The 20807-nt window shown below is 38.6% G+C and overlaps 1 protein-coding gene across 9 annotated transcripts in view; it reads left to right on the top strand.

Annotated features, from left to right (window-relative positions):
* TATDN1 (TatD DNase domain containing 1) overlaps positions 1 to 20807 on the top strand; it is a 50566-nt gene that overhangs the window by 19254 nt on the left and 10505 nt on the right. For 7 of the 9 annotated variants that reach the window (XM_081214343.1, XM_081214349.1, XM_081214351.1 and 4 more), the window contains 5 exons: positions 7174 to 7259; positions 7625 to 7665; positions 9345 to 9421; positions 15856 to 15926; positions 17095 to 17221. In XM_081214343.1, coding sequence (XP_081070469.1) covers positions 7174 to 7259; positions 7625 to 7665; positions 9345 to 9421; positions 15856 to 15926; positions 17095 to 17221 — 402 coding nt within the window. Of the gene's footprint in view, positions 1 to 7173; positions 7260 to 7624; positions 7666 to 9344; positions 9422 to 15855; positions 15927 to 17094; positions 17222 to 18018; positions 20693 to 20807 lie in introns of those variants that run through there. The other 2 variants (XM_081214344.1, XM_081214350.1) reach the window with 2 other exon arrangements.

The following is a 20807-nucleotide window of genomic DNA, read 5'->3' as shown; positions in this document are numbered from 1 at the left end:
ATGTCCAGATGTTGATCTGTAAGAGAGCTGAACTCCATTGATTAAATGAATGATTACCAAGTGTCTCCTCAGTCTGATACAAAGAAGAATAAGTGCCTCTACAGATAAGAGAGGACATAAATAATTAAAATAGGTTGGAAAGTGCTATCAAAAAGGTATGTGAACAGCAGAGGGAAAGACTCACTTTCTGGGGGAGTCAGAAGGCTTTGCTAAGGTGACGGGATGTGACCTAGGCCTCTTCCAGAACAGGTAAAGCTAAGGACGAATTAAAGTACACTAGAAATTTTGAATAGATGGGCAGTTCAGTTTGAAATTTCATTTTATTATAGATCATCAAATGACTTACTAAAAAAATGACAAACCAGTAGTAATTGCATTTGGATTGTTGTTATGGAAACATATACCCATGTCTTCTACCTTTGCTCCCTCCTTTCCTATAGCACGTACTAACAGCATCACCCCTGTTCTCTGCCGCACAGCACTCTGTACTTGTTTCAGCATTGCTCACATTGTAATAAAAGTGTTTGTGTTACCACTTCCGCTCCCACAACAAACTAGTGTCTCTGAGTTCTTCAAAGGCACAGACCAGGTCTTCCTCATGTTCTAGTTCCTATGGCACCTAGCACAGTACTCTTAGCACATCATAAATGTGCACTGAATTTTTAATAATAAGGAAAGTGTCTTTTTGATTCCTGTAGAGCATGATGGATAAAAAGCCTATAATTCAGCTTTTACTGTTGAGTCTATTGAAAGAATTTAGATTTTGGTCTGTGCTTATATATGCCAGTTATCCATCTGAAACAATTAACTAGTGTGATTGTCATTTTTGTTTTACTTTTTTTTTTTTTTTTTTTTTTGTGGTACACGGGCCTCTCACTGTTGTGGCCTCTCCCGTTGCGGAGCACAGGCTTCGGATGCACCGGCTCAGCAGCCATAGCTCACGGGCCCAGCCGCTCCGTGGCATGTGGGATCTTCCCAGACCGGGGCACGAACCCGTGTCCCCTGCATCAGCAGGCAGACTCTCAACCACTGCGCCACCAGGGAAGCCCTTGTTTTACTTTTTAAGTAAAAACGTATAGTCAAAAAAAAAGACCTGTGAGAAGAGAAAAATAGAAAATAAATTAGTATAATGGATTAGGAGGCAAGACCAAAAAAAAAAAAAGAAAAAACCCACTACTGTGCAATAGACAGAATATCCAGAAAATAATGGTAAGTAAAGGCAGTAGATAACATAGTATTAAAAGACCTTTGGGATCAACAGATCTTTAGGTTTGAATCATAACTGCCTTTTGGTACCTATATATTCCTTTGTAAATCTCAATTTCCTCATCTTTAAAATGGGGATAATACCGCCTGCCTTTCTTAACATTTAGTATGTAAAGGCCATTGTGCCATGCCCGGCACAGAGTCAGAGCTCCATAAATTGTGGCTGTTGTATTATTCTTAGAAATACTGCCAACCTAAAGGAAGCTACTGGCTATAGTTTCTGTTTGGGATTTTTGAAAAGTGCTTTTTAAAGAGCAAAAAGAGAAGAAAAGCAAGAAGACAAGGAAAAGTCCTGATTTAGTTATGGAAAGGTTAGCCTTTAGGCATACCCTGTATTTTCAGTTTCTCTGCCTGGTGCTACTACACTCCTTTCCTTGTTGCAAGTTAGAGTTCTGTTCACTTGAATGGGGGGCATTTGCTTTGGGCATTTTTCTTGGGGTTTTAGAATGTTAATACTGAGCAGGTCTTTTTTTTTTTTTTAATCAGACATCAGACAAAATTTCAAAATAATCATTTGTGGATTTAGGAAACCTCAGATGATGGCAAGGAGTGCCTCAGTCTCTCCTCTGGCTTAGAGGAGGGAGTAACACTGGGTTCAGGTGTACTGCTGGAACGCTTTGGGTCTTCTGGATTTGCCTCAATCCAACTTACAGGCATTCCTCTGTGATACTGGGGGTTCAGTTCCAGACCATCACAATAAAGCAAGTCACAGGAATGTTTTGGTTTCCCAGTGCATATAAAAGTTATGTTTACGCTATACTGTAGTCTGTTAAGTGTGTGATAGGATTATGTGTAAAAAAACAATGTACAGACTTTAATTAAAAAATACTTCATTGCTAAAAAAAATGCTAACCATCGTCTGAGACTTCAGCGAGTCAGTCTTTGTGTTGGTGGAGGATCTTGCCTCAGTGTTGGTGGCTGCTGACTGATCAGGGTGGTGGTGCTGAAGGTTGGGCTGGCTGCGGCAGTTTCTTAAAATAAGACAGCAGTGAAGTTTGCTGCTTCGATTGACTCTTCCTATCACGAACTATTTCTCGGTAGCCCGTGATGATGTTTGATAGCATTTTACCCACAGTAGAACTTCTTTCAAAATTGGAGTCAGTCCTCTCAAACCCTGCCGCTGCTTCATCAACTAAGTTTATGTCATGTCATTTCAACAGTCTTCACGGTATCTTCACCAGGAGTAGATTCCATCTCAAGAAACCACTTTCTCTGCTCATCCATAAAGAGAAACTTCTCATTCATTAAAGTTTTATCATGAGATTGCAGCAGTTCAGTCCTGTCTTCAGGCTCCACTTCTAATTCTAGTTCTCTTGCTGTTTCCATCCCATCTGCAGTTACCTTCTCCACTCAAGTCTTAAACCCCTCAAAGTCCTCTATGAGTGTTGAAATCAACTTCTTCCCAACTCCTGTTAATGTTGATATTTTGACCTTTTCCCACGAATCACGAATGTTCTTAATGGCATCTAGAATGGTGAATACTTTCCAGGTTTTCAATTTCCTTTGCCCAGATCCATCATCTGTGGCAGCTATAACCTCAACAAAATGTTCTTCTTAAATAAGAAGACTAGAAAGTAAAACTTACTCCTTGATCCACGGGCTGCAGAATGAATGTTGTGTTAGCAGGCGTGACAACAACATGAATCTCATTGTACATCCCCATCAGAGCTCTTGGATGAGTGGGTGCCTTGTCAATGAACAGTAATATTTTGAAAGGAATCTTTTTTTCTGAGCATTAAGTCTCAACAGTAGGCTTAAAATATTCGGTAAACCATGTTGTAAACAGATATTCTGTCATCCAGGCTTTTGTCATTCCATTTATAGAACACAGGCAGAGTAGATTTAGCATAATTCTTAAGGGTTCTAGGATTTTCAGGTTGGTAGATGAGCATAGGCTTCAACTTAAAGTCACCAGTTGCATTAGCCCCTAACAAGAGAGTCAGCCTGTCCTTTGAAGCCAGGCATTGACTTCTCCTCTCTAGCTATGAAAGTCCTATATGGTATCTTTTTTCAACTTAAGGCTGTTTCATCTACATTGAAAATCTATTGTTTGGTGTAGCGACCTTCATTCATTATCTTCACTAGATCTTCTGGATACCTTGCTGCAGCTTCTGCATCAGCACTTGCCGCTTCGCCTTGCACGTTTATGTTATGAAGACGGCTTCTTTCCTTAAACCTCATGAACCAACCTCTGCTGGCTTCAAACTTATCTTCTGCAGCTTCCTCACCTGTCTCAGCCTTCACAGAATTGAAGTTAATTAGGGCCTTGCTCTGGATCAGGCTTTGGCTTAAGGGAATGTTGTGGCTGGTTTGATCTCATATCTAAACTACTAACACTTTCTCCATGTCAGCAGTAAGGCTGTTTTGCTTTCTTATCATTTGTGTGTTCACGGGAGTAGCACTTTGAATTTTGTTTAGGAACTTTAACTTTGCATTCACAACTTGGCTGACTGGCTCAAGAGGCCTAGCTTTTGGCCTGTCTTGGCTTTAAACATGCCTTCCTCACTAAGCTTAAAACATTTCTAGCTTTTTTTTTTTTTTTTTTTTTTTGCGGTACGTGGGCCTCTCACTGTTGTGGCCTCTCCCGTTGCGGAGCACAGGCTCTGGACGTGCAGGCTCAGCGGCCATGGCTCACGGGCCCAGCCGCTCCGCGGCATGTGGGATCTTCCCGGACCGGGGCACAAACCCGTGTCCCCTGCATCGGCAGGCGGACTCTCAACCACTGCGCCACCAGGGAAGCCCCATTTTTAGCTTTTGATTTAAAGTGTGAGACATGAAACACTTCCTTTAACTTGAACACTTAGAGGCCATTCATTGTAGTGTTATTAGTTGGCTTAATTTCAATGCTGTTGTGTCTCAGGGAATAGACAGGCCCAAGGAGAGGAAGAGAGACAGGGAACACGCTGGTAGGTCAGAACACACAGAATATTTGTTAAGTTTGCTGTCTGGTATGGGCAAGGTTTGTGGCTCTCCAAAACAATTGCTAGAGTAACATCAAGGACCACTGATCACAGATACAATAATGAAAATACAATAATACAATACAAATGCAATAATGAAAAAGTTTGAAATATTGCAAGAATTGCCAAAACGTGACACAGAGACACAAAGTGAGTGAATGCTGTTGGAAAAATGGCGCTGAGAGACTTGCTTCATGTAGAGTTGCCACAGATCTTCAATTTGTAAAAACAAACAAAAGAACAGTATCCAAGAAGCTCAGTAAAACAAGGTATGCCTGTAATAACAGCTGGTACTCTGAAGTTGAACTTTTCAAGCCCTTGTCCTTAGCTATTGTTGACCCTAAAATGTAAGAAGCAGTAATATTTACAATCAGAGGCAAATTACAGCTTTGCTAAAATGAGCAAATCTAACTCAAAGAATGATTCTCATTTATGAATTTTTAAAAATCTTAAAAGAAGCAGAGAAGTCTCTTAATAGGTGCCACTGGACTTCCCTGGTGGTGCAGTGGTTAAGAATCCACCTGCCAATGCAGGGGACACGGGTTCAAGCCCTGGTCCAGGAAATTCCCACATGCCTCGGAGCAGCTAAGCCCGTGCGTCACAACTACTGAGTCTGAGTGCCACAACTGAAGCCCACGCACCTAGAGCCCAGTGTTCTGCCGCAAGAGAAGCCACCGCAATGAGAAGCCCCTGCACCGCAACAAAGAGTAGCCCCCGCTCGCCGCAACTAGAGAAAGCCTGTGTGCAGCAATGAAGACCCAATGAAGCCATAAATAAATAACTAATAATAAATCAATAAATATATATTTTTTAAAACCTTAGTTAAAAAAAAAGTAGGTGCCACTTCCTGCCCTTTAACTTCTGTTGTTATTCCTAGTTACCGTAGTGGGTTGTTTTTTCTTTAAAGACTAGTCATTTGATGTTAAGTACCAATTATCCTCAATTTGTATTATTGGGAATGATTTTTTACCACATGGTTTTCTTATGATACCTAGCTGGCTTGAGCACATCGACCTTTCTTTTCTCATATAAAATTCTGTAAGCACGTTGCTTGGGCATCTGTTATTTTCATAAATTGTACTTTTGCCTACTCTGCAATAAGAAGGCTTATTTCCAAGCTGATCATTAGATTCTGTAAATCTGTGGCTTGGTTGTATGGCTGTGTGTAGCCAGAAGCCAAATACAGAGTAAAGTTTACATAATGACTGGAGAACACTTAATTGCTGACATTTGAATTACTTTAGAGGTTACGGATATAGTGACCAGTAGTAATTATTAAAATATTTTTTTCCGAGTGTTCGTTTATATTTCCTACACTGTGAAGTTTCAGCACCATGCTAACTAAAAATATTTTTGCTTATTCTAGTCCAGCAGAATCTGAAAAAAAAAATTGGATAATAAAGACATAGACCACCAATTTTAGGATGACTATTTCTTTGAGAAGTACATTTCTATTTCTAATTTTAAAACGTAGCATTTTCAAGAATTTTACAAAGGGGGTACTCTTAGGAAAATAGTTGTCTGGCACTTCAAGGAGACAGGATATAGGAAAACAGCAAAAGAGACTTAAGTTATACACGGAGAAACTGTTACCCCAAATTAGGGGCCTAGAAGAGGTAAACCCCTTAAGAAAATAATATGACACCTATTGTCTGCAACTCCTGGTTTAGCTTAAACTACATGACCATTAATGAGAACGAGAGGGAACAGTGCTGAAATGAAAAGACACACAAAACTCCCACCCTGTCATGTCCTCTGGATATTGTTCTTAAATGCTGGGACCAGGAAGAGGCTTCTTGAAAGCCTCTTGTGTGTTGTGATCTTGGACAAGGTCTTAAACCCCTCTGACACCAGCTCTTGTCCTATCTATCCTAGGGTTATTTTGAGGATTAGATGAGACAATGGTATAAGGCACTTAAAAAATTTTTATAAAGTACTCTAAAATGTTCAGGACTGCCATTTTATCATGTAATTTTCATTTTTCTGAAAAATAGAGTATTTCAGTTTTTGTGCTCATTTGTTTCATAAATTCTTTGTGTTGAGTTTTTTTTTTTTTTAATTTATTTATTTTTGCTGTGTTGGGTCTTCGTTTCTGTGCGAGGGCTTTCTCCAGTTGCGGCAAGCGGGGGCCACTCTTCATCGCGATGCGCAGGCCTCTCACTATCGCGGCCTCTCTTGTTGCGGAGCACAGGCTCCAGATGCGCAGGCTCAGTAGCTGTGGCGCACGGGCCCAGCCGCTCCTAGGCATGTGGGATCTTCCCAGACCAGGGCTCGAACCCATAGTCCCCTGCATTGGCAGGCAGACTCTCAACCACTGCGCCACCAGGGAAGCCCCTTGTGTTTAGTTTTAAAGGGAATCCTTTTTGCTTAGTGGCAATAACTCCTTGTATAACAGCACATAGAAAACACTGAGTATAAAGCCTGGCTTCTCACTGGAGTGAGTTGATTCCCACTGGTGGTGCTCAGCCAGCTCTCAGGACAAGGGGCTGGCCATGTCTTTTCGGCCACCAACACATGCTTCGGGGAGGGATCCCACGGGTGATAGGAGGGTGTCCACTTCATTTGTTGAGATTTAGTCAGAAAGCTAGTTAAAAGTACTTATTTGGGGGAACAGTCTCCATCACTGTAAACTTAAACCTTACAGCTCTTTACTTCTAGTGACCAATGGTAAAGTGCTACCTAATTTACCTGGCAGTTACAATGGAAAAACTAACAAACATTTCTGAAAATAATTTTGTAATCCCAGAAAATGAAGTAACCCTTTCAGGAAGTTTTTATAAAAGCTTTCGGCTAGGCCTAATGTGTTTTAAATGCCTGAATTCACTATTTCTGTTCTATCATTTCTAGAGAATAAAAGCCCTTTAACTTAAAAAAAATCATTTGACAATTATTCTTCTCATGCTAAAATAAAATTTTTAATGAGGAAAATTTTTTTTCCATTTTGCAGATATTTTGAAAAACAGTTTGAACTGTCAGAACAAACAAAATTACCAATGTTTCTTCATTGTCGGAACTCACATGCTGAATTTTTGGGTGAGTTAAAGCTAAAAATCTCATTTAAAATTTAAGAATTTGCAGAAATCGGGCTTCCTTGGTAGCGCAGTGGTTGAGAGTCCGCCTGCCGATGCAGGGGACGCAGGTTCGTGCCCCGGTCTGGGAAGATCCCATATGCCGCGGAGCGGCTGGGCCCGTGAGCCATGGCCGCTGAGCCTGCGCGTCCGGAGCCTGTGCTCCGCAGCGGGAGAGGCCACAACAGTGAGAGGCCCGCGTACCAAAAAACAAACAAAAAGAATTTGCAGAAATCAAGCTATTTGCTAAAGCTAAAATCTCATTTAAAATTTAAGAATTTGCAGAAATCAAGCTATTTGCTAAAAGTTGTTTCTGTTTTAAATTCACAGACATAATGAGAAGGAATAGAGATCGGTGTGTAGGTGGGGTGGTAAGTATAGAAACTGCTTTTAATAAATGATGTTGGCCTCTATAAAGTGATTCAGATGTCAGCAATAAAGTTACTAAGGTTCCACTCTCTCTTATTTGAAGGGCATTTAAATTTACTGTTGAATCTATAGATCACATATGGTACAAACATAAACCACACTATTTTAGTTACATTTACTTTGTTCAGAGTACAAGAATGAGTACAGAATTCTGTTCACAAGAAAACCCCGTGAATTTAGTCCTGCACATTGTAAGAGTCTGCATGATCTTCTTTTTCTCTGCTTCTTCCATCAGCCGTTCTTTAATGTTCTTCAATTTAAATTTTGAGCAAAATATAGATGAAATTTAATAATATTTTAAAATATTTTAGCACTCTTTTCAGGTTTGCCTTCTTAATTTCTTGTCAACTGTATTTATTTACTATTACCACTCTGATTAGAGACACATTCTCATTTCTGTAGTTTGCTTCTGCTCGAAACACTTCCCTATGGTCATTTCAGTCATTAGTCTTGAGAAAGTTCCATAAATATTATCTGTCTATCACTTAGCTTGGGTATCCACAGCAGTGATTTTTAATTTTTTTTCTTTTGGATCATGGACTCCTTTGAAAATCTGCCTCAGAAAAATGCTCATATGTACAAGTTTCACATGTAATTTTAGGAGAGACTCACTGGTCTCTAGCAAAAAAAGCTGTTATCCACATGTAAGTGGACTTTCTCAGTTCAGGCCTGTGTTGTTAAAGGGTCAGCTGTAGTTTAAAAGACTTAACAGCAACAACAAATCCAACCTAAATGTTTGACTTTTATCAAAAAAAATTGCCAAATAAAGAATTAATAACTGATTTTCTAAAATGGTTTATGAGGGTCATATTTAAAATTATCTTATATTGATAGAGGCTGTGTTTTCTTTCTAGTCAGCTGGAAGTGCTGAGGGGAAGAACAAACCCTTTTGACCAGCTGTGTAACAGTTATTTTTGAGAAACATGTTAGCCACAGTGTATTCAGACTCTCTGGATGCTATATTAACGAGACTTCACTTGTTAGGTGTGTTTAAAGGAGTCTTGTCACTTATTGTTTTGATTACATAAATACATCTGAAGTGTGAAAAATTTTGCTTTAACTCCTTTATCTTTGAAGGAGAAAAATTCCATCTCAATCCTTTTTGCTTGCTGAGCTGATGTTGTTGACTGTATAACAATTTACAGTTTCTTAGCGATGTTCTTACAATCTCTTTATAGATCTTAAATTTTTCTCTTAAAATTCACTTCTCTTCCAGAAAAAAAAAAGTATCCTCTAACAGGAAAACTGAACATTTAAAAATATTTTTAAAATAGTCTTGTAACATTTTACTTTTTCCTCATGCTTTTGCCTAGAATGTGGCTCTCTCCTCCAGTCCCCTTTCCTGGAGGTACAGCAGTAGTGCTGGTGCAGAGACCTCAGCACAGCCACAGACAGAAATTCTAGGCAGCCATCTCCTTCTTGCCTCATCACATTGGAGATGATGACAGGTTATAATTGTGAAATTTGATTTGAAAATTAAAATTGTAGGGGCCACATTTGAAACCCCATGTTCAAAAAACCCCTATTGCATTTATATTTTTGCTTAGAAAGTCCTATTAATGTTATTTAGAATTTTAAAGAAAAGTAATTATTATAATAAAATATGCCTTCATGTCCTTAGGTGCATTCATTTGACGGTACCAAGGAAGCAGCAGCTGCTTTGATGGACTTGGGTCTCTACATAGGATTTAATGGTTGGTAGGTCCTTGAGTTGTTTTTTGGTTTTCGTTTTTTTAACTTTTATATTAAGCAGATTCCTTAACTTGTTTTATAGGGAATTACTGATAAAGATTTAAATTTGTTTTTATTAAAATTTGTGTGTTTTGCATTGACCTTGGTCTGTGAATTTCAGTGATAAATGTAAGAAGTTAAACAGTATGTTACTATTACAGATTAAAGCTTGAAAGCTATAAAGTGCTATCCTGTGTTCCAGTAATGGAAACCAATTTTCTGTTGAGGTTAGCAGGTAGCTTTCTCTAGCAATGCAGTTTCTTCTCGGATCAGTTTATCTCTTTGAAACGTATGTGTTCGCAGCACTGCATATACATATACACAAGTGATGTCCACCTATGGGGGAAAGGTCATACTGTGACATAATTGTCTTCTGTGTCTCTGAAGGCCAAGGACCTGAGGCTCAGAGAAGTTAAACAGGAGTAAAGTCCCTCCGAGTGTGCGAACCTGTATCCTCTTCCTCACTTGGTGGCCTTCCTGCTGTTACACACACTAAACCTCACGCAGCCAGTACAGTCTGCTAGCACAGCTGGGTCCCTGGGCTCATTTTCTTCCAAATAATTTGGTGAGCTTCTACCAGTGTCTTTCCTCAGGTTATCAGTGTAGCTCATGAAATAAATTGCAAAGTAAATTGCAAAAAATAAGACTTCCTTTCCCTCTTCAGTGTTTCATTTCCTTAAAATCACTACTTTTCCAAGTACTTTTATTTTTTTTATTTTTTATTTTTTTTACTAAACTCCACTTTGGAAAATAGAATCATGAAATTAAGTATTTGCTATAGAGTGGGCTTCCCTGGTGGCGCAGTGGTTGAGAGTCCGCCTGCCGATGCAGGGGACACGGGTTCGTGCCCCGGTCCGGGAAGATCCCACATGCCGCGGAGTGGCTGGGACCGTGAGCCGTGGCCGCTGAGCCTGCGTGTCCGGAGCCTGTGCTCCTTAACGGGAGAGGCCGCAACAGTGAGAGGCCTGCATACCACACACAAAAAATAAAATAAATAAATGTCCTAGGTGCTGCTTTCATATTTTAAATAAATTGATGATTTAATTAATTTATATATTAATATGGAAATAATGCATGCATAAAGAAGTAGTACTAAAAGACTTATAAACACAGTCTCCCAGCATGCCATCTACCCCAAGTTAATTTTTCCACAGCCAACCACTTTACTTTTTATCACCTGGTATCTAAATATTACATATATGCTATTAACTCTTAATTCATTCCCTTTGTCTATTTCCATTAAGGTGTTTGAGCACTTTAGTTCTTATATCCAATACTGCCCCCCCCACCTCCATGATTTCCTCTATAGCCCTCTCAGTGTAGTTATTTGAGAATTTTTGGTTATATGCATATTACGTGTTTGCATTATTATGTCTATGTAAAATATTGTTGACTGCTGAGCCATGTGATGTACCACTTTTTTATTTTCCTGGAGTAACTTTCCTCGTATTTTTATTTACTTGGCTTTCTTCAAAACTTGAAGCCTTCTTCACACTTTCCAACAGCTCTGTAAAATGCTTTTTTCTATTTTTCCACATGAGGAAACCTGTGTGGATAATCAGATAATTCATTAGTTCCTGACCCTTCCATCTTTCTGCTACAGTTTGGACTAGTGTCTTTTCTGTGATAGAACTCCTATTTTTAAATCCCATGTATTCTATTTTGTTTTGATGGAACACATGTTTGCAAATGAATTAATTCTGCTCTTCCTCTTGAAAATTTACCTGGATAGTCAATGAAAGGGGAAAAAAAAAACATACTTTCACTTGATATTTTTTCTAGGCATAAAATTCTAGATTAGAGATCATTTTCACTGAGGATTTACAATATTCCAGTTCTAGGTTCCAGTCTCTATTCTGTTTCCCAATACATTACCTGTGACATACATTTTTCCCTGTGGATTATTTTAGTTATTTATCTCTGGTATTATCAAAATGTGCAAAGGTGTTTTGATGAGTTTTTGTCATTCTCCACTGGCCCCTTCCAGCTAGATGCTCATCTTTGTCAGGCCTGAGAAGTTTTCTCAATTTTTTTTTTCTATTCTTTCTTTGGACCTCCCAGGCTGATACTCTGATCTCATTTTTAAAAATTATTTATTTATTGATTGATTTTTGGCTGCGTTGGGTCTTTGTTGCAGTGCGTGGGCTTTCTCTCGTTGCGGCGAGTGGGGCTGCTCTTCGTTGCAGTGCGTGGGTTTCTTATTGCTGTGGCTTCTCTTGTTGCGGAGCACAGGCTCTAGGCGCGTGGGCTTCAGTAGTTGCACCACGTGGGCTCAGTAGTTGTGGCTCACGGGCTCTAGAGCGCAGGCTTAGTAGCTGTGGCACACGGGCTTAGTTGCTCCGCGGCATGTGGGATCTTCCTGGACCAGGGCTCTAACACATGTCCCCTGCACTGGCAGGTGGATTCTTAACTACTGTGCCACCAGGGAAGTCCCTGATCTCATTTTTTATTCTACAATGTCTAATTTTTTTCCTCCTCTCAAACAAGTGCTTTATTTTTCAACCTTTTTTTTTTTTTTTTTTTTTTTTTGGCTGTACCACACGGCTTGCGGGATTTTAGTTCCCCGACCAGGGATCAAACCTGTGCTCCCTGCATTGGAAGCCTGGAGTCCTAACCACTGGACTGCCAGGGAATTCCCTTTTTCAACTATTTAAGGAAACTTACTTAAGCTTTTGTTTTCAGTCTCTGAAAGCTCTCATTTTTTTTCCTACCATATTGTTTGGTAGATGCAGCATCTTCCCATCTCTCTAAAGATGTGTCATATATATATATATATATATATATATATTGCCATTTAATGCTTTTATTTTCTCTGAGTTCCTTTTCCTCTTTGTTTTGGTCTCTATCATGATAGAGGCTTTCTTCAAATGTCAGGCAGTTCTTTGCTGTATATTTTAAGAATGAAGAGGGAAAAGCTGTTGGAAGCTCTGTGGGGAGATAGCCCATCAACTGCAGGCCCACAGATGGCCAACTGACTTTCTCGCCGGGGAATCCTTAATGTCAGCTTGTCAAGATCTTCCTCTGGGTTTGTTCAGTTTTTCCAGAGAGGGCTCCTCTGATCCCCGCTGGGAAAATGGGATGAGAATTCATAAACATACCTATGTTCTGGAGCAGGATGGTGCTGGAGAGAGGGTGTCTCCGTTCAGTAAGCAGTCAGTCTCCATTTCTAGTCCATGCCTCACCCTGCCCTCCTCCGTGCTGCCTGTCTTCCAGTCCAGAGACTGTGCACACATCTCTCTCTCTGTCTCTGCCTCTCTCTCTCGGGCCAGGGTACAGGGCAGTTGTCATCTCTGCACCAATTTATTGGAAAGTAATCTGAGAACCCCATCTTCTCTTTACCCTGACTTTTCAAGCAATCCCCATTTCAGTCCCCTGCCCTACCCCAGCCTTTCTAGGTACCTAGTTCTTCCTGTTCTTAGAACTTCCTTGGGAGAACTGGTTTGCTTATCTTCAGTATCTCTGTACAGGCACATAGCACTTAAGTCACTTAGCACATAAACGTAGATCATTTACCATTTCTCTATCTACTTTCTGCTTTATATTTTGTGATGAGTTAGAAATGTCTCCTAGTTTCATCAAAATATGCTGTTTCTTCTTATTTTGGGATGATTTTCAAGAGAAGGGGGTAGACACCTTTATTTCACCAACTTGAACTGTACGTCTGTCTTAGAGGTTTCTAAGTGATCTTGAGTTTATAAAGACTTGGCTTTAAGTTCACTACCTGAGATCTTTTTTCTCCTACATTAACTCAGAATTAATGGGTCAGTAGTTTATTTAGTCGAAGTCAATATTTCTATTCTTTTGAAATTCAGTTTAGAGTAGTCTTACTCTGAGTTTCTGGGGTATAGTAATTTAATCTGTTTACATTATGATATAGTCTTTGGTTTCTAAAGATTAAATTAGAATTTTTCCCCCCAAGAAAATGGGAAAGTTTCAAATTTGACCATACAATTATGCAGATGCTCTTCCTTAAACGGGAAACCTTATCAGAGATTCTGGCTTTGATTAAAAATATTTCTTCTGATAGTATATAGTTCTGTATTTAGATCAGTTTTTTTTTTAACTGATGTGTAGTTTATTTAAATATTGTTTCAGGTGTACAGCAAAGTGATTCAGTTATACATCTTTTCCATTATAGTTTATGACGAGATATTGAATACAGTTCCCCGTGCTATACAGCAAATCCTTCTCATTTATCTATTTATATATGGTAGTGTACATCTGTTAATCCCATACTCCCAGTTTATCCCTCCCCGCCTCCCTTTCCCCTTTGGTAACCATAAGTTTGTTTCCTATGTCTGTGTAGATCAGTTTTTACAAGCATTAATATATGTAGGAAAAGAGTCAGTCAGACAATTTGTTTTCATGAGATTAAAAATATGCAAATACTCCAAAAATTTGGTGATGTTTTAAATTTAGTATCCATATCAAATATATCAGCATATTTTAGAAAATATATTGACCAAGTATTAAGCTGGCTGAAAATAAGAATTTTGTTTTTTCTAGAGAACACTAACAAAAGGCTGGTACTTGCAGTAAACTAGACACACATTTCCCTCCTACCCCTCCTAAAATCCTGCTAAAGTAAAAGTATATTCAAAAAGGAAAAGAAAAAAAGGCCAAAATTTTGCTAATGGAGAAATGTTTTGTAGATTTCTGGAAGACAGATGAAATTGGAAGAGAAAACTTAGACTGACCACTAAAGGGCCTCAGAGGAGATGGGAGCAGGTGTAGCAGACAGAATCCCAGAAAGGCTTCGGGCTTAGAACTGCGACCAAAACAGGGTGATTGAAGGCCTATATAGAGAAAGATACCAATCCCCATATCCACTCCCATGCACAGAGTACAGAAGCAGCAAGCATTTATACTCAGGGGGAAAAGTAATTTTTTCTCAAGAAAACTGAACAAACTGGAATATTGAGGACTAAGACTTGGAACGCTTATGTCGATCCCAGAGGAAAGCATTCAGTGGATGGAACAGGATCAGCCAGGAGTTGATAATTGATGGGGCTAGGTAATAAATACGTGGAGATGGGGGGTTCTGTGTTACTCTAGTTATGTGTATATTTGAAACTCTCCATAATGAAAAGTTATATCAAGTCCTGAAGTTAAAAATGCAACATAAGGACAGTATTAGTCATCACATATATGGCAAACCATCCCAAAACTCATTGACATATTACAGTAAACTTTTTTTTTTTTAAACACTCATGGGTCTTTGGATCAGCTGGGGTTTAACTGATAGAGGTGAGCTCTGCCACAGGCTCCATGCTGGGTTCAGATCTTCACCATGTGTTTTCATTCTGGGTGCCTAGGCTGAAGAGGTACAGTTACTTAGTGCATGCTAATCTCAGAAGATCACGAGAGTGCATTCCAAGCCTCTTGGCCGTATCATCCCATTGGTCAAAGCAAGTCTTGAGGCCATGGCCAGATTCAGGTTCCTTCTTCCTACTAAGAAATCATGGCAAGGGTGCAGATATGTAATTCTGTCAAATGAGAGAGAATTGGAACCAATAATCCTGTCTAAGGGTGTGAAAATGAAAATTAATTCCCCAGAAAAAAAGGTATGAAAGGAACAGGGCCTCGGAGACCAATTCAGGAGTCCTAAAATTAACTAATAAAAGCCCCAGAGAGAAGAAAGAAAATGAAAGAGGAAAAGTCCTGTTTTTCCATAATGTGTTCCCAGTTAGGGGTGGGGAAGAGTCTAAATTGGAAGATTCCAGCTGCCTAAATGGATGAAAAGGTTTTATGCCCGGACACATTATCACGTTTCAGAATTTCAGGAGTAATGGAAGATCTTAAAAGTTTCCAGATTTGAGGGTGGGTTGCGGTGGGGTCTAAACAGGAATAATAAAACTGGCATCTCCTAACCAGCTTTCTAGTTTCATACCATGTTAAATACTCATAGTTCTAACAGTGATTGTGATTTTCATCCTTTGTGAAGATTCTATTTCTGATTAGTGAAACATGAACCTTGAGTATCTGATTCCTTTATACCAGTGAATCCCTGGGTATTTGGCCCATAAAGAAATTGGCCATACCTTCAAAAGCAGCCTTATGAGCTCTAAATTATGCAAATTACCCAGAGGCGCAAATAAATTCTTTTCAAAGAATCAACATAGACTGTTGCAGAAAGTTATTGGACGATCACCTGATAGGCACGAAAAATTGCACCCCCTAAAGGCAGGATCTGGTTGGAATAGATCTTAATCTGGATTCTGTAAGGATGGGAATGTGCAAATACTTTCTAAAGTATACTTCCATTGTAGCCAACCAAAGTTTTGTTTCAGGATTTTGGGTTAGTTCTGTAATCTGTTTTAGACAAGTTTATAATATGAAAAAGTTTCTGTTCCTTAAATGCACCTTTTTATTTTATATATGAATAACTTTTTTTTTTCAAGCTCACTGAAAACTGAGGCTAATTTGGAAGTTCTGAAGTCAATACCTAGTGAAAAATTAATGATCGAGACTGGTAAGTTTGCTTTTAGAACTTAATTTTCGTATGAAACCATACCCAAAAAGAGCTAGAGACAAGTAAACAGGTATTAGTTTATTAGCATGCTCAACCTCAACAATTACACTTTTCAGGAAGTCTTTAGGAGTTGTAATGGAAAAGTATTTATCCAGGCGATTTTTTCAATCTTAGAAGTCTGACTAAGCCTAAGCACTTAAAAATGGAATGTCAGACTATGTGGTAACTAAGGAGGTTGTTTTATTAAACAAGGAGTCTTAACTAAGCATTTCACCTCAGGGTTTCAAAAACTATTCAGAATTTTTTTTAAAACAATGTCTTCTTTGTAATGGCTTAATTGTACAATACTTTTTAAGTAAAGTGCAAACATTTAAATCAAATTGGATTTAAGAATTTTAGAAATTAACCTGCTGCCTCTCAAAGTAAGACAAAGTTAGAAGCTAAAAATGTTTTCTCTACCCTGAACTCAAGGCTCTTCTTATACACATGGACTTTAGTAAAGTCAAGACTAAGCCATTCTGAAGAAATCAGGTGTATTTCCTTGGGGAGTCATGAAAACTGAATTATCTTATTAAAAATACAATGGTTGTAAAATGTGTAAGCTATTATAATTCTTTATTAGAGATTTAGGTAAGTAAATAATCCCAGTATTCAAAGCCACTGTTTTGGGGACTTCCCTGGAGCCGTCCAGTGGTTAAGCTTCCACTGCAGGGGGGACTAAGCTTCCACTGCAGGGGGGACGGGGTTCGATCCCTGGTCATCAGAAAACTAGGATCCCGCATGCCACGTGGCACAGCCAAGAAAAACAAACAACAACAAAAAACAAAAAAATCAAAGCCACTGTTTTACATTCAGTAGGGGCAAACAGAAGTTCAACTTAAATGTTTTCATGTTGTATTTCTTTTAGCTTTAGATTTTTTAAAGCATACCATACACCAACAATACTGTTAGTGGGAAAAAACGAAATAAAAGTTTAAGAGTTTGTACAGTTCAAGATTTTATCTTGTACTTTTCTTAAAGCTGTTTTCTGTTGCCTTTTACCATTTTTTAAGCTGAATCATGGCGTATATTTTAGAGGTTATATAATAGTTTGATAATATTCATTAAAAAGTAATTTAAAAAGGTAAAAATCTCTTTGAGAGACTTCTCTTTCTTTGCTTAACTCTAGATGCACCTTGGTGTGGAGTCAAAGGTACACATGCTGGATCAAAATATATAAAAACTTCATTTCCCACCAAAAAGAAGTGGGAAAATGGGCACTGTTTGAAGGACAGAAATGAACCCTGCCATATAATGTAAGTATTTTGTTTTCATGGTGTTCAGAACATTAAAAGTCAACCACCAAATGCCATTTACAAAATGAACTCAAGGGACAGAATTAAAGTTGGGTGAAATCCAAGTGAAGTTATCAAAGACCATTTTAATGCAGTGATTTGGAGGAATTCGTGTCTAATTGCTGTGTATCAGCTCCTTTTTTCACATCCTCTCAACCCAGAGTGGTTTTATTACAGAGTAAGAACTTCATGTGATTTTGGCCATTTGTCATTTTGTAGGGAGGGAAAAAAATCTTAAAGCTATCCATACATAGAATCACCTTACCTGGCTTAAGTTCTGTTATCTTGCAGGTTTCCTGCTGATGTATAAAAGCACAGTCTTAGCAGGAGACCTTTTTTTTTTTTTTTTTTTTTGCGTTACATGGGCCTCTCACTGTTGTGGCCTCTCCCGTTGTGGAGCACAGGCTCCGGACGCACAGGCTCAGCGGCCATGGCGCACGGACCCAGCCGCTCCGCGGCATGTGGGATCCTCCCGGACCGGGGCACGAACCCGTGTCCCCTGCATCGGCAGGCGGACTCTCAACCACTGCGCCACCAGGGAAGCCCAGGAGACCTTTTTTTAATGGTATCTGTGTTTCAAGTGATTTGACAGCTTGAATAAACCTAAGAAATAACACAGTTCTTTAAGCCTCTGAACAAAAGGACAAATTATAGAAATGATTTCCTTTTTCCAACCGAGAAAAAGGGCAGAACTTCATAGAATTTTATTTCCTAGGGAAAAAAAAAACTAATTCAGAATCATTTTTTTACTAATACAGAGCACATGTGAAAAGAAGGGGGGTATCACCCATCTAACTGCCAAGGAGCTGTACAGCATATTGTAATTTATAGGAAACGTTTATTTTAATGGGCCCGTCATCCAGTTTCTTTTGTTGCACAAGCAGTTAATTTAAATCTGACTGTATCAATCTAGTACGGCTTACCAGTTCAGGCAACTGGATATATTTATCACATATTCATAAAAATGAATATTAGATTGTTGTAATAATTCCTTTAATATGCTCCATCTTTTTTTAGTAGTTTTAACAGGTAAGAGTATATTAGATAAGCCAGATCTAAAATTCAGTGAGCAGAAAAATAAAGAATTATTCTATAAAGATACACTGGAAAGATTTTCCTTTATAAACATGCTGATGTTGGCAAAGACTTTAAAACTGAATGTTTTAAAATCTGTAGGGTGAGGAATATATTTAAACTCTAATTAGTAAAAGAAACACTTGTAATTTTTATGAAATGTAGGTACTTACAAGTTCAGTCCAGAGACATTTCAGTAATTCTTTGGAGATTTAAAAGGACACTAGAGACAAGAAACTGGCAGTTTTCCAGCAGCCAGCTTAGAGGAAGTAGTTGCCAACAGTGTATCTAAATTGGTTTTCCACACTGCCTTAGTCCTTGAGTAAAAGTATACCTGTTGACTTTAGCTACATATTTGCAAGACAAAATTTCAAGGTGTTTCTAAATGCAGACTGTTAAGAACCAAGGCGGCTTTTGAGTATCTACTGCAATCATGAATACCAGTTCTGAGTAGGCAGAGCTTGGGAAAATCAACATTTGCAAACTGAAAAATTTTAAACCACGTTTCAGAAATACACATGCCCCTAGTCTAATGCTAAATACTAATTAGCAAGTTAACTCCTACTTACAAAGTCATTTTTATAAACTCCCATCTGTTAAGAGTTTGATGTTCTAATTATTTGTATAGAGATCTCCCCCCCACCCCCATTAGATTATAAATTCCTTGAAATACATTTTGGAGCTCTTGCCAAATATCAGGAAAGGTACAAGTTACTGAGACTACACAGAAGAATCAAGACCGTTCCCACCCTCATCCCACCAGATGAGTTAGGTACATTGTGCCAGGCACTTTGGTTAAGGCGTTAACCAAGTCTGACAAGGATCCTCCTGGAGCAAACAAGCAGGTAAAAAGTATAATCCAAGATAGTAGTGCTGTTAGAGAGGTATGAACATATGACTGGGACCATAGGACAGAGCAGCTGCCTGCCCTGAGGGGAAATGGAGTGCTTAACTACGGTGACATTTCATCTGTTTACTAAGTTGGACCAGGAGTTAGGCCAGACCAAGACAAACACCTTCAGCGAAGGCAGACTGAGGGAGAGCTTGGAACAATGACTGCAGTGTGGTATAAAGTAGGATGCTCGGTAAGTGATAGGGAAGGTACTGTAAGGCCAGAGAGTGAGGGCTTTTGTGTGCCACTCTTAGGAATTTAGATTTTATCAGGACCCAAAGGATTTTAAGCAGGAAAGCTATTAACTGGTATCAGTGTGGAGAAGGGACCAGAAGGGAGATTGGTGGCAGGAATCATAAACAAGGCTTTTGTTACTCCTATAGAATTTAAAAGTTCCAGTTAATCTCTAATCTCTGTCCCTGATTCCTTTAGGTGTTCATATTTTAAAAACCCATAAAGGGAACAAAAAGCTTAAGACAAAGAATATTTCAATGTTTAATTCTGACTTTGAACTAATTCATGTATAAGATATACTGTCTACATATAATATTGCTAGAAAACAGCTACTGATAATTATCATTATTCTAGGCAAAGAAACAGAAAGATTCACACCTTTCTGTTGAAGGGAAAAACACAGGAAGTTCTCTCTCCCCATCCCCCCTACTAACCATACATGGTTCTAAGTAACTTGTTCTAACTTCCTTTGTTGTCACTCTGCTGGTGGTGATGCAGCAATTTCTTGCTGTCCTTTACGAACAGTTCTCTAAGCAGTGGCTTTCAAACTTTAACTGCTATCCCCACAATACCACACTGTGACTCAGTACACTTGCATGTATAAATAAAACCCAAACAAAAATGAAACAGTACTTACCTTACTAAATGCAGTGTGCTTTTCTTTTTTAAAAGCGCATCACGACCCACTAATGTGTAATTAACCCACAGTTTAAAAGGACTTTTCATTTCCACTGGGTTAATTCCGTAATTGTGGTACACATAATATGGGCTGGTTTTGTAATTTACTTGAACCTGGTGCCTGGCTCTAGTTATATGCAAGACTGTCTCAGAAATTTGTCTTTAACTGCTCTGTTTTAAATATCCTAGCAGTCAAACTTTCTGTTAACGTTGCTGAAAACTTTAACAACGCCTGTTAGGCTTTTTATGTTAAAGATGCTAAAACACACAGTATCTTTTCCTTTATGTGAAAAAAGATAATACCTTTAAAACAGAATATGTACTTAGAAATGTAATCATCCATTTTTGTTGTTTTAGTCAAATACTGGAAATAATGTCAGCAGTAAGAGATGAAGATCCACTGGAACTAGCCAATACGCTATATAACAACACTATTAAAATTTTTTTTCCTGACATGTAATTGGTATGTGTCTCCCATTTTTCCATCATGTATATAAAATTTCATGGTAAAACTTAAAAGTTTCAATAAAGGAATTCTCTGGAAGTTGTCTAAAGAGGTATTGTATCACTGTATGCCACCCATGAAGTCAGATGAGAATTTTTTAAAGTCACTTAATGTCTTAGTTTAAAATAGTGAAAACCCCCAAGTATTTCATGTTGTAATCTCTT

The sequence above is a fragment of the Mesoplodon bidens genome (assembly GCF_964165515.1).
Source record: "Mesoplodon bidens genome assembly, chromosome: 16".
In the NCBI taxonomy this organism is placed as follows: Eukaryota; Metazoa; Chordata; class Mammalia; order Artiodactyla; family Ziphiidae; genus Mesoplodon; species Mesoplodon bidens.
The sequence above is the reverse complement of the archived record's forward strand: the minus strand, read 5'-3'. Positions and strand labels throughout refer to the sequence as shown.